General features: G+C 43.0%; 1 protein-coding gene across 2 annotated transcripts in view; it reads left to right on the top strand.

Moving 5' to 3' along the window:
* Window positions 1-15,847, top strand: part of LSR (lipolysis stimulated lipoprotein receptor) — a 30,921-nt gene that overhangs the window by 6,868 nt on the left and 8,206 nt on the right. Inside the window, exons 2-5 of one of the 2 annotated variants that reach the window (XM_089668871.1) lie at window positions 939-1,280; window positions 1,821-1,940; window positions 6,291-6,347; window positions 14,171-14,317. In XM_089668871.1, coding sequence (XP_089524997.1) covers window positions 939-1,280; window positions 1,821-1,940; window positions 6,291-6,347; window positions 14,171-14,317 — 666 coding nt within the window. The remainder of the gene's footprint in view (window positions 1-938; window positions 1,281-1,820; window positions 1,941-6,290; window positions 6,348-14,170; window positions 14,318-15,847) is intronic. The other variant, XM_089668872.1, reaches the window with a different exon arrangement.

Here is a 15,847-nt window from a genome sequence, read left to right on the forward strand (position 1 = left end):
AGCTAAGTATGCAACTTTTATATATATATATATATATCTATATATATATATATAGATAGATAGATATCATCTTCCCTTTTATGTACTGTTAGGCAGTCTTTCTAAACCTTTTTTACCCCAGAGCAATCCTTGAAGTAATTTTCAGTTCTCGGGGAATCCCCGCTTAAACAATTGGTGGTCAGTGGGCAAAAAGTACCCCTTTTTATATTGATGGCTAGTGGGAAGAATGCTCTTTAAATTGATGGCTAGTGGGAAAAATACTCTCTGCATTCCTGGACTGTGAGAAGATTGTCCCCCTTACAGTGGTGATCGGCATGCCCCCTTACAGACACCTAAAAAGATCATTGGGTTTATAGAGGTGGCGTTGACCCGGACCAATGAAGGGGCCATCAAATGGGAGGTCAGTCGGTTACAGCTAAAGAAATCTTTTGCAACCTCTGGAGAAATCCTAGGTAGCTGCTATGTGGGATATAGGAAGTATTCGCTTCTCTGACACCTGAAAGTTATTTCAAGGATTCCTACACATCCTTGTTAAATGGTTGACAGAGGCTGATATTATCCAAGTTGTATCAGAAGTATTGCACTTTTGAGCAGCTTAGTTGGGCAATTTAAAATACCATAAATATGAAGAAAACTCAAACTAAAATGTGCTTTGGTTTTCCATAGTGTGGACGGGGATATAGGGTCGGGTTTAATTCCATTGGTGGTGTATCTTTTGATTGAGCTAGAAATTGAGAGGAAATCTAAAACAATCACGTTGGTCACTGACACAGGAGTAGAGTGATCATCTATCAATGTGGTCACCTGTCTTGGTGTCAGTGGTCAGATGTATGCTGTGCCTTCACTTTGAGGAGATCTTCTATTGCTTCCTACCTTCTTCCGTATGTATGTCCTTTTGTATGTTGTGAACTGCACAGTTTTCATTTTCTGTCTCCTAGGAAGCATCACTGGAATGACTGTGACTGTGAAGAATCCTTTCAATGTGGTGATCTTATTCCAGTCGGTGACTCTACAGTGCAATTACCAGACCTCTTCTTTGCAGCCTCCAATCGTAACCTGGAAGTACAAATCGTTCTGCAGGGATCGCATCGCTGATGCTTTCAACCCCACCAGCCAGGACACCCAGATCAATAGTCAGCTGCAGGCTGCCAATCCTGGGTACAATCCATACGTGGAGTGCCAGGACAGCAGCCGTACAATCCGCATTGTGGCCACCAAGCAAGGCAACACAGTCACTCTGGGTGACTTCTACCAGGGACGAAAAATCACTATTAATAACAGTAGGTGGTGTTTTTTTTCTGTTTTTTGTGTAGCTTTTGTTTTGGCTATGTAGTACAATTTGGAAATGTAACATTTAAAATCAGATCTAAAAGACCCATATTGAGAGAAGGGCAAGATTAACCCCTTCACGCCGGCGCCTCCTGGCCTTTTAATAGTTTCAGGAGGCGGGATGGGCGGGGTTTAGGGATCATGTGACTGCTGTGCCGCGCCGTCACAGCGGTCACATGATTGGGAAAGGTCCCGATCGAAAGAGAAGACCAGGACCTTTCCGTGAGAAGCGGATGTGTGCTGGGAGCGCGCAGGGCGGATAAACGCAGGCCTTGCATCAGCATAGATTGTGACCTTAGAAACATTCCTTCTTATCACCTGCCATGGTTACCAGTGGCAGCCCTTCTAAGTACAAGGACGGGGGGATATGGGCCCTCGCATGAGTGTTTGCTGCACAATGCCCCGTGTGAACGAGACCAAACTTCATTTTAAATTTTCTGCTTTAACTTTTGAGAGCCTCCTGTAATGTTGTGATTCTTGTATGTTTGCAGATGCAGATCTCTCAATTGATCAGACCGCATGGGGAGACAGCGGAGTTTATTATTGCACCGTATTCTCTGCTCAGGATCTCTCGGGGAACAATGAGGCTTACGCTGAACTGCTGGTACTGGGTAAGACTATCAGGGTGTTTCAGAAATATTCTATTCTGTGAGTAAAACATACATAAACTGCCCCTGGACGCTTCAAAAAAGAATTGAAGAATTCTGCTTTGCATGAAGAGGTGTATAAAGTGACATTTAAAGTGATACTAAACCTTTTTTTTTTTTTTTTTTCTCTTTTTGGTAAATAACAAACATGTTTTTACTTACCTGCTGTGTGCAGTGGTTTTGCACAGAGCAGCCTGGATCTTCCTCTTCTGGGGTCCCCCCGTAGGCTCTCCTGGCTCCTCCTTTCCGTGGGGTTCCCCCAGGTATGAAAGATCTCCCACTGTCCCACAGATAAAGGATTGGGTCGATGAGAATGGATAATCCAATGGCCTACTTCTATGATTGTCAAGACCAGGGGTAGGCAACCTGAGAGCCGCAGGACTACAAGTTCCATCATGCCTCTGCAAGTCATAGCTGTAACTGTCAGTTTTGTAATCTTTGCAATGCCTCATGGGAATGCCTCTAGTTCAACAACAGCTAGAGAGCCGCAGGTTGCCTACCCCTGGTCAAGACCAATATAATGAGCTCTGGAACCCCTTAGTTCCCTTCATAGATACACCTGCATTTAAGACTCTTACCTCCCATGATTCAAATGGGTCCCAGACTCTTAACTTCCTCTCCAGCCCACCATGGCAGCCCTCAGAACACAAAGTTCAAACTGTGGCACCCTCCCCTTTTGTACCCTACAAGTACTCCAGTGTGGCTGAGGACCTAAAGAATAAAAAGATGGCAGATGCAAAACTTTACATTTTAAAAATGTAAAGTTAGATGGTAGTTGCAAATTTTTAAAAACCTAAACTTTTAGAACCACTTTTAAAAACCTTTTAAAGCTCATTATTTTCTGAATACTAATGGAAGTGAGATAGGTGGAGTTGTCCCCGGGTGGAATTTATTTTTATCTGATTCAAACATGTGACTAATGCCTTTCCTGGCAGGCATCCTATTGGCATTACTAATTTGGTAATGTACATGTTTACTGACTATTCACACAGTGATTTATCACCGTTCTTTCAAGCTGGTTTACCATAGGGACGAGCAACAAAATGTAGATTTTAATTTTTAAGGACTTTGACTAATTTGTGTTTAAAACCTTGTCTGCTTCCATCATGCAACAGATCCTCTTTTGTATGATAATCTGAGCAGTTGACAGTGAGCTTGTCCTGCCTCAGTCTCGGCTCAGACTTTGTACCCAAGTGTGTGTGTATTCATGTGAAATAAAGACCTTAGATTGTAAGCTCTTTGAGGGCAGGGACTGATGTGAATGGTAAGTATGTAAAGTGGTGTGTACATTTTCAGCGCTCTATACTGTAAGGCTAGGTTCACATCTGTGCTGGTGGTGCCGCTGCAGATTCGCATGAAAATCCGTGCAGCCGCACCACCCACACAGAGGAATGCGAACCTGCGGGCGGGTGCCACTAGTTCTAATGGAAAATTTAAAGTGTAAAGCAGTGCGGCGCTCAAACCAGAAGAAAAATGTTGCATCAAATTACTTTTACTTTAACCCTTTCACCACCGTATATTATATAGCCCAGGCAGCCATAACACATATAGAAAATAATAAGCTGGTGGTATCATACACTCAAGAAACTTCTCGTGCACTATATTGACTTAAAACACAATACAGTGAATAGTGTCCATGTGCATAAGATATCATGCAGGTGTGAACTGCAGGTGCCAATCCTCAGATAGGTGGAGTGCCCCCTCACCTTCCTGCCCAGGCCCCTAAGGACCAATGAGCCTTTTGGTATATAATGGGTCTTTCCCCTGGAATTGGATGGATCCTTCAGATGGTGGGTCCTTCAGGTAATAATGGTGGGACTCCCCTCCTCTTGTCTCTTATCTCGGATCGTTGGTGGTATCGATAAATACCCCTCCCAAGTGGTCACCAATAAGGCAAAAAGAATTTACATAGTGTAAAACCGCTTTAATAGATCAATAATAAAACCAGAGATCTACTCACTTGCTCATTCATTACAAACATGCCTTCACACCACTCAAAGGGTGTACTGCATTCAGGCAAAGGAGCACCAAGATGGCGCCCGCGCCTGATATGACGTCAGAACGTTCGGTCGTATAGGCTCCTTCCACTGCGAACCTGCAGGCGGGTGCCACTAGTTCTAATGGCACGCCGCCCGCACTGGAAAACACGACCGTATTGGGAACCAAGGTTTCCGTGCAGGCTGCAGTCTCAGAAGAAGTGCAGTGACTTCTTCTCTGCGTGGCACGGAAGTCCATTCAAATGAATGGGCTCTCGTGCCCGCGCCAAATACATATACAGTTGCAAGAAAAAGTATGTGAACCCCTTGGGATTACGTGGAGTTTTGCATGAATTTGGCATAAAATGTGCTCTGAACGTCATCTAAGTCACAACAATAGAAGAACACAGTCTGCTGAACATAATACTATGCAAACATTAGATGTTGCCATGGTTTAATTGCACATAACATGTAAACATTCACAGTGCAGGGAGGAAAAAGTATGTGAGGCCCTAGCTTAATGACTTCTCCCAGAACTAATTGGAGCCAGGAGTGAGCCAACCTTGACTCCAATCAGTGTGATGATATTGGATGTGTTGCTGACAGCTGTCCTGCCCTTAAAAAAACACACACCTGTTTTGGCTTTACTGGTTTCAAGAAGCACTGTCTGATGTGAACCATGCCTCGCAGAAAAGAGCTCTCAGAAGACCTACCATCAAGAATTGTTGACTTGCATGAAGCTGGAAAGGGTTACAAAAGTATCTCCAAAAGCCTTGATGTTCATGTGTCCACGGTAAGACAGACTGTCTACAAATGGAGAAAGTTTAGCACTGTTGCTACTCTCCCTAGGCGTGGTCGTCCTGTAAAAATGACTGCAAGAGCACAGCGCAGAATGCTGCATGAGGTAAAGAAGAATCCCAGAGTGTCAGCTAAAGACCTACAGAAATCTCTGGCACATGCTAACATTTTTGTTGACACATCTACAATAAGGAAAACATTAAACAAGAATGGAGTACATGGGAGGACACCACGGAGGAAGCCATTGCTGTCCAAAAAGAATATTGCAGCACGTTTGAAGTTTGCAAAAGAGCACCTGGATGTTCCACAGCACTACTGGCAAAATATACTGTGGACAGATGAAACCAAGATTGAGTTTGGGAAGAACACACAACACTATGTGTGGAGAAAAAAAGGCACAGCACACCAACATCAAAACCTCATCCCCACTGTAAAACATGGCAGAGGGAGCATCATGGTTTGGGGCTGCTTTGCTGCCTCAGGGCCTGGACGGATTGTTGTCATTGATGGGAAAATGAATTCCAGAGTTTATCAAGACATTTTGCAGGAAAACGTACGACCATCTGTCCGCCAACTGAAGCTCCGCAGAGGATGGGTGATGCAACAGGACAATGACCCAAAGCATACAAGTCATTCAACAAAACAATGGCTGCAACATCACAGAATACGCCTTCTGGAGTGGCCCAGTCAGAGTCCTGACCTCAACCCGATCGAAATGCTGTGGCATGACCTTAAGAGAGCGATTCACACCAGACATCCCAAGAATATTGCTACACTGAAACAGTTTTGTGAAGAGGAGTGGTCCAAAATGACTCCAGATCGTTGTGCAGGTCTGATCTGCAACTACAGGAAACGTTTGGTTGAGGTTATTGCTGCCAAAGGAGGGTCAACCAGTTATTACGTCCAAAGGTTCACATACTTTTTCCTCCCTGCACTGTGAATGTTTACATGTTATGTGCAATTAAACCATGGCAACATCTAATGTTTGTGTAGTATTATGTTCAGCAGACTGTGTTCTTCTATTGTTGTGACTTAGATGACGTTCAGAGCACATTTTATGCCCAATTCATGCAAAACTCCACGTAATCCCAAGGGGTTCACATACTTTTTCTTGCAACTGTATGTGAACCAGGACTAAATACCCGTCATAAATACTTGAAAATGAAGTTTGCTTGTCTTAGTCGATGTAGTAACGCTGCCATCTAGCGGTTGCTTTCCAGAAAGGTGAAGTGATTTTCATTTGGTGCTTTTGGTAAGATTTGAGCAGATTTGAGGATTTCTAATAAAAAGTACAATGCAAGTTTGGTAAAAGACATGATAAAACCACATATGATACAGAAAACATTTTAAAAAATATCCCCTCTGTTGAAATATTTCAGATCCTAATATTCTGTATTACCTGTCAGGTTTTTTTTTTTTTTTTTGTTTTTGCATAGGGATTTTTTTTTTCTCCAGTTGATGTAATTGTACCCCTTTTTATAATTCGCTTATTTTTGGCACAAATCTCTGTTTGGTAACGTGTCTTTCTTTTGTCCCGTAGGTAAAACCTCAGCGGTCTCTGAACTGTTACCAGACTTTCAGATAGATAACATGGAAGGTAACTGTTCCATGACCAGCTACCTCACCCCACCCCCACCCTTTATACAATAAATATCTGCCCCCTTGTTGGCAATAAAAGAAGCTTTTTTTGCGAACAGCTTTTCTTGTCCACCAAACCTAAAATACCCACAAGTCAGTTTATATAAAAGAGCTAAGAGTAACATTGTCAGATGTGTTTGCCACAGTTCAAGAAAGCCATTGGAGTTGATATACTAAAACTGGAGCACTCAGAATCTGGTGCAGCTGTGCATGGTAGCCAATCAGCATCTATCTTCATGTTTGTTCCGATAGGCTTTGGCAATAAAACCTGGAAGCTGATTGGTTTCTATGCAGAGTTGCAGAATATTTTGCACTCTGCTTTTGTAAATCCACCCCCAATGTTTGTAAGTAGTACAGTTATTTTACAATTTGCGCTTTTAAAAACCAAGTGAATGGACAAAGATACATTTTTATCATCTTTTAATGTGCTTGCAGATTAGACGTTAATATACCGAAATTTTCTAATGAATAAAAAGTTGATACAGTGGGGGGGTTGGCTCACTAAAACTGAAGGTTGCAAAATCTGGTGCAGCTGTACATGGTAGCCAATTGGCAATCTCAGGCTGAAATGGGGACACAGAGAAGATGGGAGGGACAGCTGAAGGCAGGATCAGCCAGGTATATTTCACTCTATACAAAACAAAAAAAACTTTAGTGGCTTTCAGCATGCACACTCTGTTCTATATCATGTAATGAGAGTTTTTCATAGTCGGGGTTTTAATGACACTTTAATTTTTTACAAAACCTGAAAGCTGATTGATTTCTTTGCAGAGCTGCACCAGATTTTGCACTCTTCAAATTTAGTAAATCCCCTCAGTGTTCCGCTAGCTTGACATGCTGATGCCATCAGTATTGTTACATTTCTTGTGGGACCCTTTGGCCTCACTCACATGGGTGTACCAGTCTGTATGCCTTTGCGAAGGGCCACCATCAACCGCTTTGGATGCGCAGGAGGTCCGTTCATTGTGCGGGCAGCCTGTTCAGATCAATGACAGGCAGCTGGATGCACAGACCTGCATGGATTCTCAAGCACATCCTGTATTGTACATCTGTGCGGGTCCAATACACGGCTCAGGACACAGACTGGGGTTGATTTATTAATACTGGAGAGTGCAAAATCTGGTGCAGCTCTGTATAGAAACCAATCAGTTTCCAGGTTTTATTGTCAAAGGTAGAAGCTGACTGGCTACTATGCACAGCTGCATGAGATCTTACACTTTCCGGCTTTAGTAAATCAACACCACTGTGTTCTGATTTGTGCACTGGACCTGCATGGATGCGCACCCCAGGTTGTGCCTGGAGATCCATGCAGGTCTGTGCAGCCGGTCATCTATCATTGATCCGAACAGGCTGCTTACCCCCTTCACAGAACTCCTGTGCATCTCAGGCACCTGAAGACTGCTCTTTGCATGAGCATACAGATCTGTACACCCATGTGAACTAGGCCTTCAGAAACCTTGGGAACTGAATTTGACCTTTTCAAAAAATGACTTCTTCAGAATAATCTGCTGTTTAAACAATTGCATTTCCTAAATTTCTGTGCGTTGGCAAACAGATTTGTGAATGTTAAAATCTGCCTTTTAATACTGGACTAACTTGTGTTTCAGTAATTATGGGACAATAAAATGTTTTTAGTGCCCCTCAGGAAATTTTGACCGTATTTCCATTTAAATTTTTGAATTATTCTTTACAGAGATATTCACTTTTTGGTACGCTGCTCCCGAGCCCTGAATCGGGTCATCCTTGTGGATGATCGTGTGCTAAACGCCAGCAGGAGCTCATCCTATCCCCCACAGAGTGCCCTAATCCAAATGAAAAGTCCAGCTGCACTGCAAAGAAAATTTCAAACACTGGTAACTTTATTGATCTGGACAGCATGAACAGTGTCCCATTTGGGACCTCCTCCTCTGACACATAACCCCAAGGCTGGGCTTAATGGTAGAGGAAGACCTCCGACCTTGTAGGTGAAATGAGTCTTCGAAGTGCGGCTGCTCCTATCCTTTTTGATTCATTTTTTTCTGGGCGCCTGGGAACGATCAACAGTATGGCAGGAAATGCCCAGAAGTGTATTTATTTTTTTATATATAAACTTTTGTTGACAATATAGGTGAAATGGATACTCTGTACTATAGTTATTGTTTTTTATACAACTTTTACTACTACTGTAACAATTTATTTAGTACCATGTGGTGTTCTGCTTCGTTTTCTTATTTCGGGCGTGGTTTGGTGCCGGTTTTAGATTTGTCACTTGCTTGGTTGGTTTTAGACCTTCAATACACTCGGCGTAGTCTACTGCGCTCATGCTGGTATTTAAGGCGCACTTTCCGTCTTCTGCTTTGGAGGGCTTATAGCAAATCTTTGACTGAATTAATTTTTAGCCTCTCCTTTAGGTCCTTGTTTCTTCATGTGCTTGTTCTACAGTTGACATAAAATGGAACTAAAATGTGCTGGAAGGTTGGAGCCCCCAGGAGCCTTTGCCATAATGTGCAAGTATACTGAGAAATATTTGTGTGTTATGGCACTTTTTCTTTTTTTTTTTTCTATATATATATTAACCATTTTTTTTTTTTTAAGTATACACACAACCCCAGCACACAGGAGTAACTCTAAAGCTTGCACCCAGGTAATAGATTGCTGCTGTGCACAGGTAATTTGAACCGAAATATGAAAAAACAAAAACCAGCGCAAATCAACACCTTCAATCAATGATTTAATAACCTAGAAGTGAAAAACAAAATCAATAAAGGTACCCCTCAAAACATAAGAATTCAAAGAAATGTCCAAATCAAAAAAAAAAAAAAAAAAAATATATATATATATATATATATATATATATATATATATATATATATATATATATATATATATATATATATATATATAAAAAAGTCCTTGCTTCCCAACCAAATGGTGAAAAAAATCAAATGTCCAAAACAAGATAGTGCTTCCACCAATCACCAGTGAAAAAACCAATATCAGCCGCATTCACCAGATGAAGGTGAGTATTGCACCTTTTAGGATGTATAGGGATCCTATGCCCCCTCTAAGCCTTCAGGACTCCTTACCACCCTATAGAACTTGGGGTATTTCCTCCACTCGCTCCTGCCTTATCCTCTCACAAAACTCCACAGGAGTGCAAGGAAAAGAAATGTATAATACTGCTAATAACTGATGTACTGTTAAAAAAAATATTACCAGACCACTCACATTTATCAGAAGCTTCATTTTATTGCCTCCATAGGCTCACAATTTCCACAGCTTCCACACCTCATTGCAGAGACCTCACAGCCTGGTTCAGCAAGGGATGACAGGATACAAATCCAAACAATAGTCAAAATGGCCGCTTGGAACGCACCGCTCGGCGTGCGTTCCACTCACTGGAAGTGACACGGGACGGCAGACTGGAAGTGCGTCGACGCGTTTCGCCGCACCTACAGGGCGTTCTCAAGACCAATTTTTATTGGTTTTCACACACAGACACACACACATATATATATATATAATATAATTATTATATATATATATATATATATATACACACACACAAACCGTAAATGAAAGAGGGAGCACATTGATGGTGAAATCTGCATGGTAACAAACATAATAATGTGAAGTAAAACAAGAAGAAGCGCACCAACCTTGCGCATTACCTCAGTAACCAAATTTATTTAGTAAAAGAATGGTACTCACAAACAGCGAATAAAAACAGGCATGTAAGTCCTCCCAGGGGCTTCAAAGGCAAGAGCTCTGAGGAAGAAGGCATGACCTTTGAAACATGTCAGCTGTACTGAGTGTCCACCCCCATGATGGGATTCGCGCTGGCCTCTTGCCTTTGAAGCCCCTGGGAGGACTTGCATGCCTGTTTTTATTCGCTGTTTGTGAGTACCATTCTTTTACTAAATAAATTTGGTTACTGAGGTAATGCGCAAGGTTGGTGCGCTTCTTCTTGTTTTACTTCACCGTTCTGTTTGGGCTTCCCCAGCCTTGGTTTGGAGCTGCACGACCTTGTATGCCCCGGTGGTTGTTGGGATTTGATCTACTCACCACCGGCCTGGGTCCCGGAGCGCAGGAGAAATTGCATTTAGTCCATTAACAAACATAATAATGTCACATAGCAACAGTGGGGAGGCCGTTAGAACCGTACATTTGGAGAAAGGTGGTAAGAGGTGAAATTATCCCATGGGTGCCACGATGCCTCGAACACCGCAATCGAACAGGCATGTAGAGCGCTCAACTATTCCATCTGTCTCACATCAGCACTACTTTTAAACAGAGTAGGCATCACTCTTGCCTTTCTCTCGCAATACAATGGCCAAGGTCCCCCTAATTACTTTGTGTTTTATTCTTCACCTGGTCTTCATCTAGGTTTGGAGTCTTCATCAATCTTGATTGGCCAGGCCATGATGATGATACTACCATGCATGCACAAGGGTGTCACTGGCACACAACCGTGCCAGGTATGGACACCGAGCTGCATCTATCAATGGCCTATTGTATGCTCAGATTAAAAAAAAAAACACAGATGGGCAGGGTGATGCATCATGAGAGGCCACATACAGTGGGGTTGATTTACTAAAGGTAAACAGATTGTGCATTTGCTTCAGAGTTTAGTAAATGAGGGAAAGCTTCACTTTGCGAAGAATACCTAATTACATGCAAGGAAAAAAAAACAGCATTTTTTGGATGATGGAAGTCAGCAGAGCTTCCCCTTTTACTAAGCTCTGGAGCGACTGCCCTTGCAGTGTGCTCAGTCTGTTTGCCTTTAACCCTTTCCCAGAGGCGCCTCCCGGCCCTTTAAGAGTTTCAGAGGCTGGGAGGCGAGGCGTGGTTTAGGGGCGTCGTCATGGCGGTTACATGATCGGGAAAGGTCCCGATCGAAAGAGCAGATCGGGAGCTTTCCGTGAGTACCGGACATGTGTGCTGGGAGCGCGCGCTCTCAGCACATACGTTTTTTTCTTACCTGAACGCAAATGTGCGGCCGCTCGGCGTCTAGGCCCAGACGCCGGGAGGACGCACATTTGTGTGCGGCCGGCGTAAAGGGGTTAATAAATCCACCTCTTGTGTAATAAAAACCTACCTTCAGAGAGAGAGATTTTATAGTCTTTCCCAGTTGCAGATTTTCCCTCTCTTCTGTTTGGCAAAAAAAGGTGTCACCTGGACAGGAAGCAAGGGCAAATCCCTCGATCGGGGCCCCGGATAGCAGTGAAACCTGCCACGGGCTCAACTTTTCCCCATTCCATCCTAAACTGGAGAAAAAAAGGTTTTGTCTTTAGACACACTTTACGTTTATTTGCCACTGACAACTAGCCTTTGCTAAAGAGAAATTCATAAAGTAGCATCTCTTAACCACTTCCAGTCCGGACACTTTTACCCCCTTCCTGTCCAGGGCAATTTTCAGCTTTCAGCGATGTCACATTTTGAATGACAATTGCGCGGTCATGCAGCACTGTACCCATATGAATTATTTACCATTTTTTTGAGACGGATAAAGCCTTATTTTGGTGGTATTTATTCACCACTGGGATTTTTATTTTTTTTGCTATGTAAATGAAAAAGTCCAGAAATTTTGAAAAAAAAAAGTGTTTTTCTTATAAAATTTTGCAAATAAATAATCTTTCGTCATAAATCTTAACCAAAATGTATTCTGTTATATTTTTAATAAAAAAAAAAATAAGCCAAATTAGTTTATAACCAAAAAATTATAATTTTTAAACTTTTTGTTTTACATTTTTATTTTATTTTTTTATGTATTTTTTTTTTTTTTTTTACATACTGTCACCCTAGCAGTACAGTGTCACCATGGTGACACTGTACTACTTGTGGGGGGTGATGAAGATTTTTTTTTTTACAGTGATTGCTTTTACACCCATATAGGATGTAAAAGCAATCATTTCTCTTTCGCTCTGTCTGCATTCTTGCAGCCATTGAGAAATACTGTGAGAGCTGTGATTGGTCACACCTTGTCACATGGTACAAGGCTGTTGTGAATAGCCCTGTACCATGTGACCTCTGTGATCATTCACAGATTTCACACGTAGTAAGCAATGATGTCACAAGTGACATTTTGCTTACTACTTTGCATGTGATCACTGATTGGCCAATCAGTGATCACATGATCGGGACCTCGTCTAGAGGTCCCGTCCGATGATCGGTGTTTCACTGTGTCCGGAGGATACACCGGGCTCCGGATCGCGGTGCTGCGCGCTCCCAGGGAGCGCGCACAGCTAGAAAAGGCGGGCGCCGTTTATGAACGCCAACCCGTCCTTGGACTGCCACCGTCTTGCCGTTTATCAACAGCAAGCGGACGGCAAGAGGTTAATGGATAATAACCAAAATTGCAATCGGATGAGTCAAAATGTTTTTAAATTGTCACGCCAACTAAAACTTTCTGTAGTGTCCGGTCACACCGGTACTATTTCAGGTGCGATTTGCAAATTGAAATCGCATCTAGTGAATGTCCGTGTCTTAACTTGTGATTTTCTGCAGTTCTAGCATTAATTTTTCTGCAGTTTTTTTGTGATTTCACATACATAAAATATAGTGGAAATCGCGCTGCAAATTGCAAATAATCATTGAAAATCCTCACAAGTAGCAATGAAATCACATCTGAAATTGCACACAAATTGCGCAATTTTAAATCGCAGCAGTGTGCTCAGTGACTTAGTTTTGGATAGTGATGAGGAGGGTTAGAACGGGTAGACAACCTCCAGAATTCCAGCTGTTCTGGCACTACAAATCCTGTCATGCCTCCTCTATCGGCGGTCACATCTGTGGCTGTCCGTCTTGCAATGCCTAATGGGATTTGGAGTTTTTCCACAGCTGAAGTTTGGAGGTTGCCTACCTCTGGGTTAGATTGTCCGCAACCCCGTTAGATTCCTCTGTGTCTGCTCTTGTGTGACCTTTTTGTTACTGACAGTGAAAGCCTTTAGGCTACTTTTACACTGAAGCTTTTGAAGCATTTTTGCATTAAAAAAAAAAAAGCACCCGAAAAGCTCAAGAAAAATGCTTCCCTATGTTTGTCTATGTATGTTTTCACACTGGGGTTGCAGTAAAAAAAAAAAAAAAAAAAAAAATGCAGGATTTTTTTAAACTGAATATACAGTATCTCCCAGAAGTGAGTCCCCCCTCACATTTTTGTAAATATTTGATTCTATCTTTTTGTGACAACACTGAAGAAATGACACTTTTGCTACAATGTGACGTAGTCAGTGTACAGTTTGTATAACATGTAAATTTGCTGTCCCCTCAAAATAACTCAACACACCGCCATTAATGTCTACACCGCTGGCAACAAAAGTGAGTCCACCCCGAAGTGACAAGGTCCAAACTGGGCCTAAAGTGTCAATATTTTGTGTGGCCGCCATTATTTTCCAGCACTGCCTTAACCCTCTTGGGCATGGAGGTCACCAGAGCTTCACAGGTTGCCACCGGAGTCCTCTTCCACTCCTCCATGATGACGTCCCGGAGCTGGTGGATGTTAGAGACCTTGTGCTCCTCCACCTTCCGTTTGAGATGCTCCATAGGGTTTAGGTCTGGAGATATGCTTGGCCAGTCCATCACCTTTTACCCTCCGCTTCTTTAGCAAGGCAGTGGTGGTCTTGGAGGTGTGTTTGGGGTCGTTATGTTGGAATACTGCCCTGCGGCCCAGTCTACGAAGGGAGGGGATCATACTCTGCTTCAGTATTCACTTTCTCCTATGTTTTTTCCTCATGAAGACATTTTATTCTTGGTAAACGCTTCTTGTGTTTTTCAACTTGTTTTGCTACCTTTTGTGTTTTCCAGATTGGCTGTTTGTCGTGCTTATTATCCTTGCTGGCTTCTTCTTACTCCTGATGATTGGCATCTGCTGGTGCCAGTGCTGCCCACACACCTGCTGCTGCTATGTGCGCTGCCCCTGTTGCCCTGAGAAGTGCTGCTGCCCTCGAGCATGTAAGTTTGCCGCTCCGTTACTGCACCATGTTAGTGGTTGTATCTCAGCAGCCAGTTCAGACAGCTCCTATGCCATTTGTTTGTTGCTCAATCTGAAAAGATACAAATCAGATTTTTCAGATGATTGTAATGAACCAGTCGATTCTATTCCGAATCATTATTCAAATAACGTGATCAAACAAATGGCTATATGTTCAGAGCAGAAAAGGGTAGGAATCTGCAAAAAAAAGTATTACAAATCCTTAATATGTGCATTAATCACCTAGAGGGGATTGTTTGTGTGTTTTGTTTGTCGCAGCGGGTCCTCCCTACAATGAGGGTTACTTGCTTAAGTCCAGAGACAGAGGTATTCGCTGTAATTGTTCCTTGCTTTAGCAGGCTCCCTCCATTCCTTTGAGACTGATTCCTTGATGTCTCTTCTCTGCTAAGAAGCTCTGGTCGGAGGTCGCACTCTGATGTCCTCACATACAATTCAGGATGATTAGTCCTGTATTATATGTGAGAACATTGAGGGCCCGACAGCAGCTTGGAGCTACGTAGAGTAGAGCACAGGTAGCTGGAGATGGAGTAAGATAAGTATTAGTCTTTTCCTCTACTCCCTAGTCTTAGTGCACATTTAATCCTTTCATTGTGGAGGGCCCCACTGCAAGGGCATTGCCCCTTCTTTCCTTCCTTCCTATTAATTTCAGCCGTCTACTCGGTATCATCCAAAATGTAAATCTATATTCGCTACATGGTAACACACAAATGTAACCGGCTAATGCGTTTCAGCTGTAACCGATATAGCCGAAATGCGTTAGCATGTTACAGTTGTGTTTTACCATGTAGAGAATAAAGATTTACACTTTGGATGATAGAGACTAGCCAGCTGTAAAGAAGCTGTGTTTTGCAGTTGAATGAGGACAACATATTACCCTTTCCTTCTCCTTCTTCCCCTTCTCCCTTTTCCTTCCTTCCCCTTCTCCCTTTTCCTTCCTTCCCCTTCTCCCCTTTTCCTTCCTTCCCCCTTCTCCCCTTTTCCTTCCTTCCCCCTTCTCCCCTTTTCCTTCCTTCCCCCTTCTCCCCTTTTCCTTCCTTCCCCCTTCTCCCCTTTTCCTTCCTTCCCCCTTCTCCCTTTTTCCTTCCTTCCCCCTTCTCCCCTTTTCCTTCCTTCCTTCCCCCTTCTCCCCTTTTCCTTCCTTCCCCTTCTCCCCTTTTCCTTCCTTCCTTTCCCCTTCTCCCCTTTTCCTTCCTTCCTTTCCCCTTCTCCCCTTTTCCTTCCTTCCTTCCCCCTTCTCCCCTTTTCCTTCCTTCCTTCCCCCTTCTCCCCTTTTCCTTCCTTCCTTCCCCCTTCTCCCCTTTTCCTTCCTTCCTTCCCCCTTCTCCCCTTTTCCTTTCCTTCCCCCTTCTCCCCTTTACCTTTCCTTCCCCCTTCTCCCCTTTTCCTTTCCTTCCCCCTTCTCCCCTTTTCCTTTCCTTCCCCCTTCTCCCCTTTTCCTTTCCTTCCCCTTCTCCCTTTTTCCTTTCCTTCCCCTTCTCCCCTTTTTCCTT

This window comes from Staurois parvus, unplaced genomic scaffold, assembly GCF_062004578.1.
Source record: "Staurois parvus isolate SC_StPar_1 unplaced genomic scaffold, SC_StPar_1.0 ptg000065l, whole genome shotgun sequence".
NCBI lineage: Eukaryota > Metazoa > Chordata > Amphibia > Anura > Ranidae > Staurois > Staurois parvus.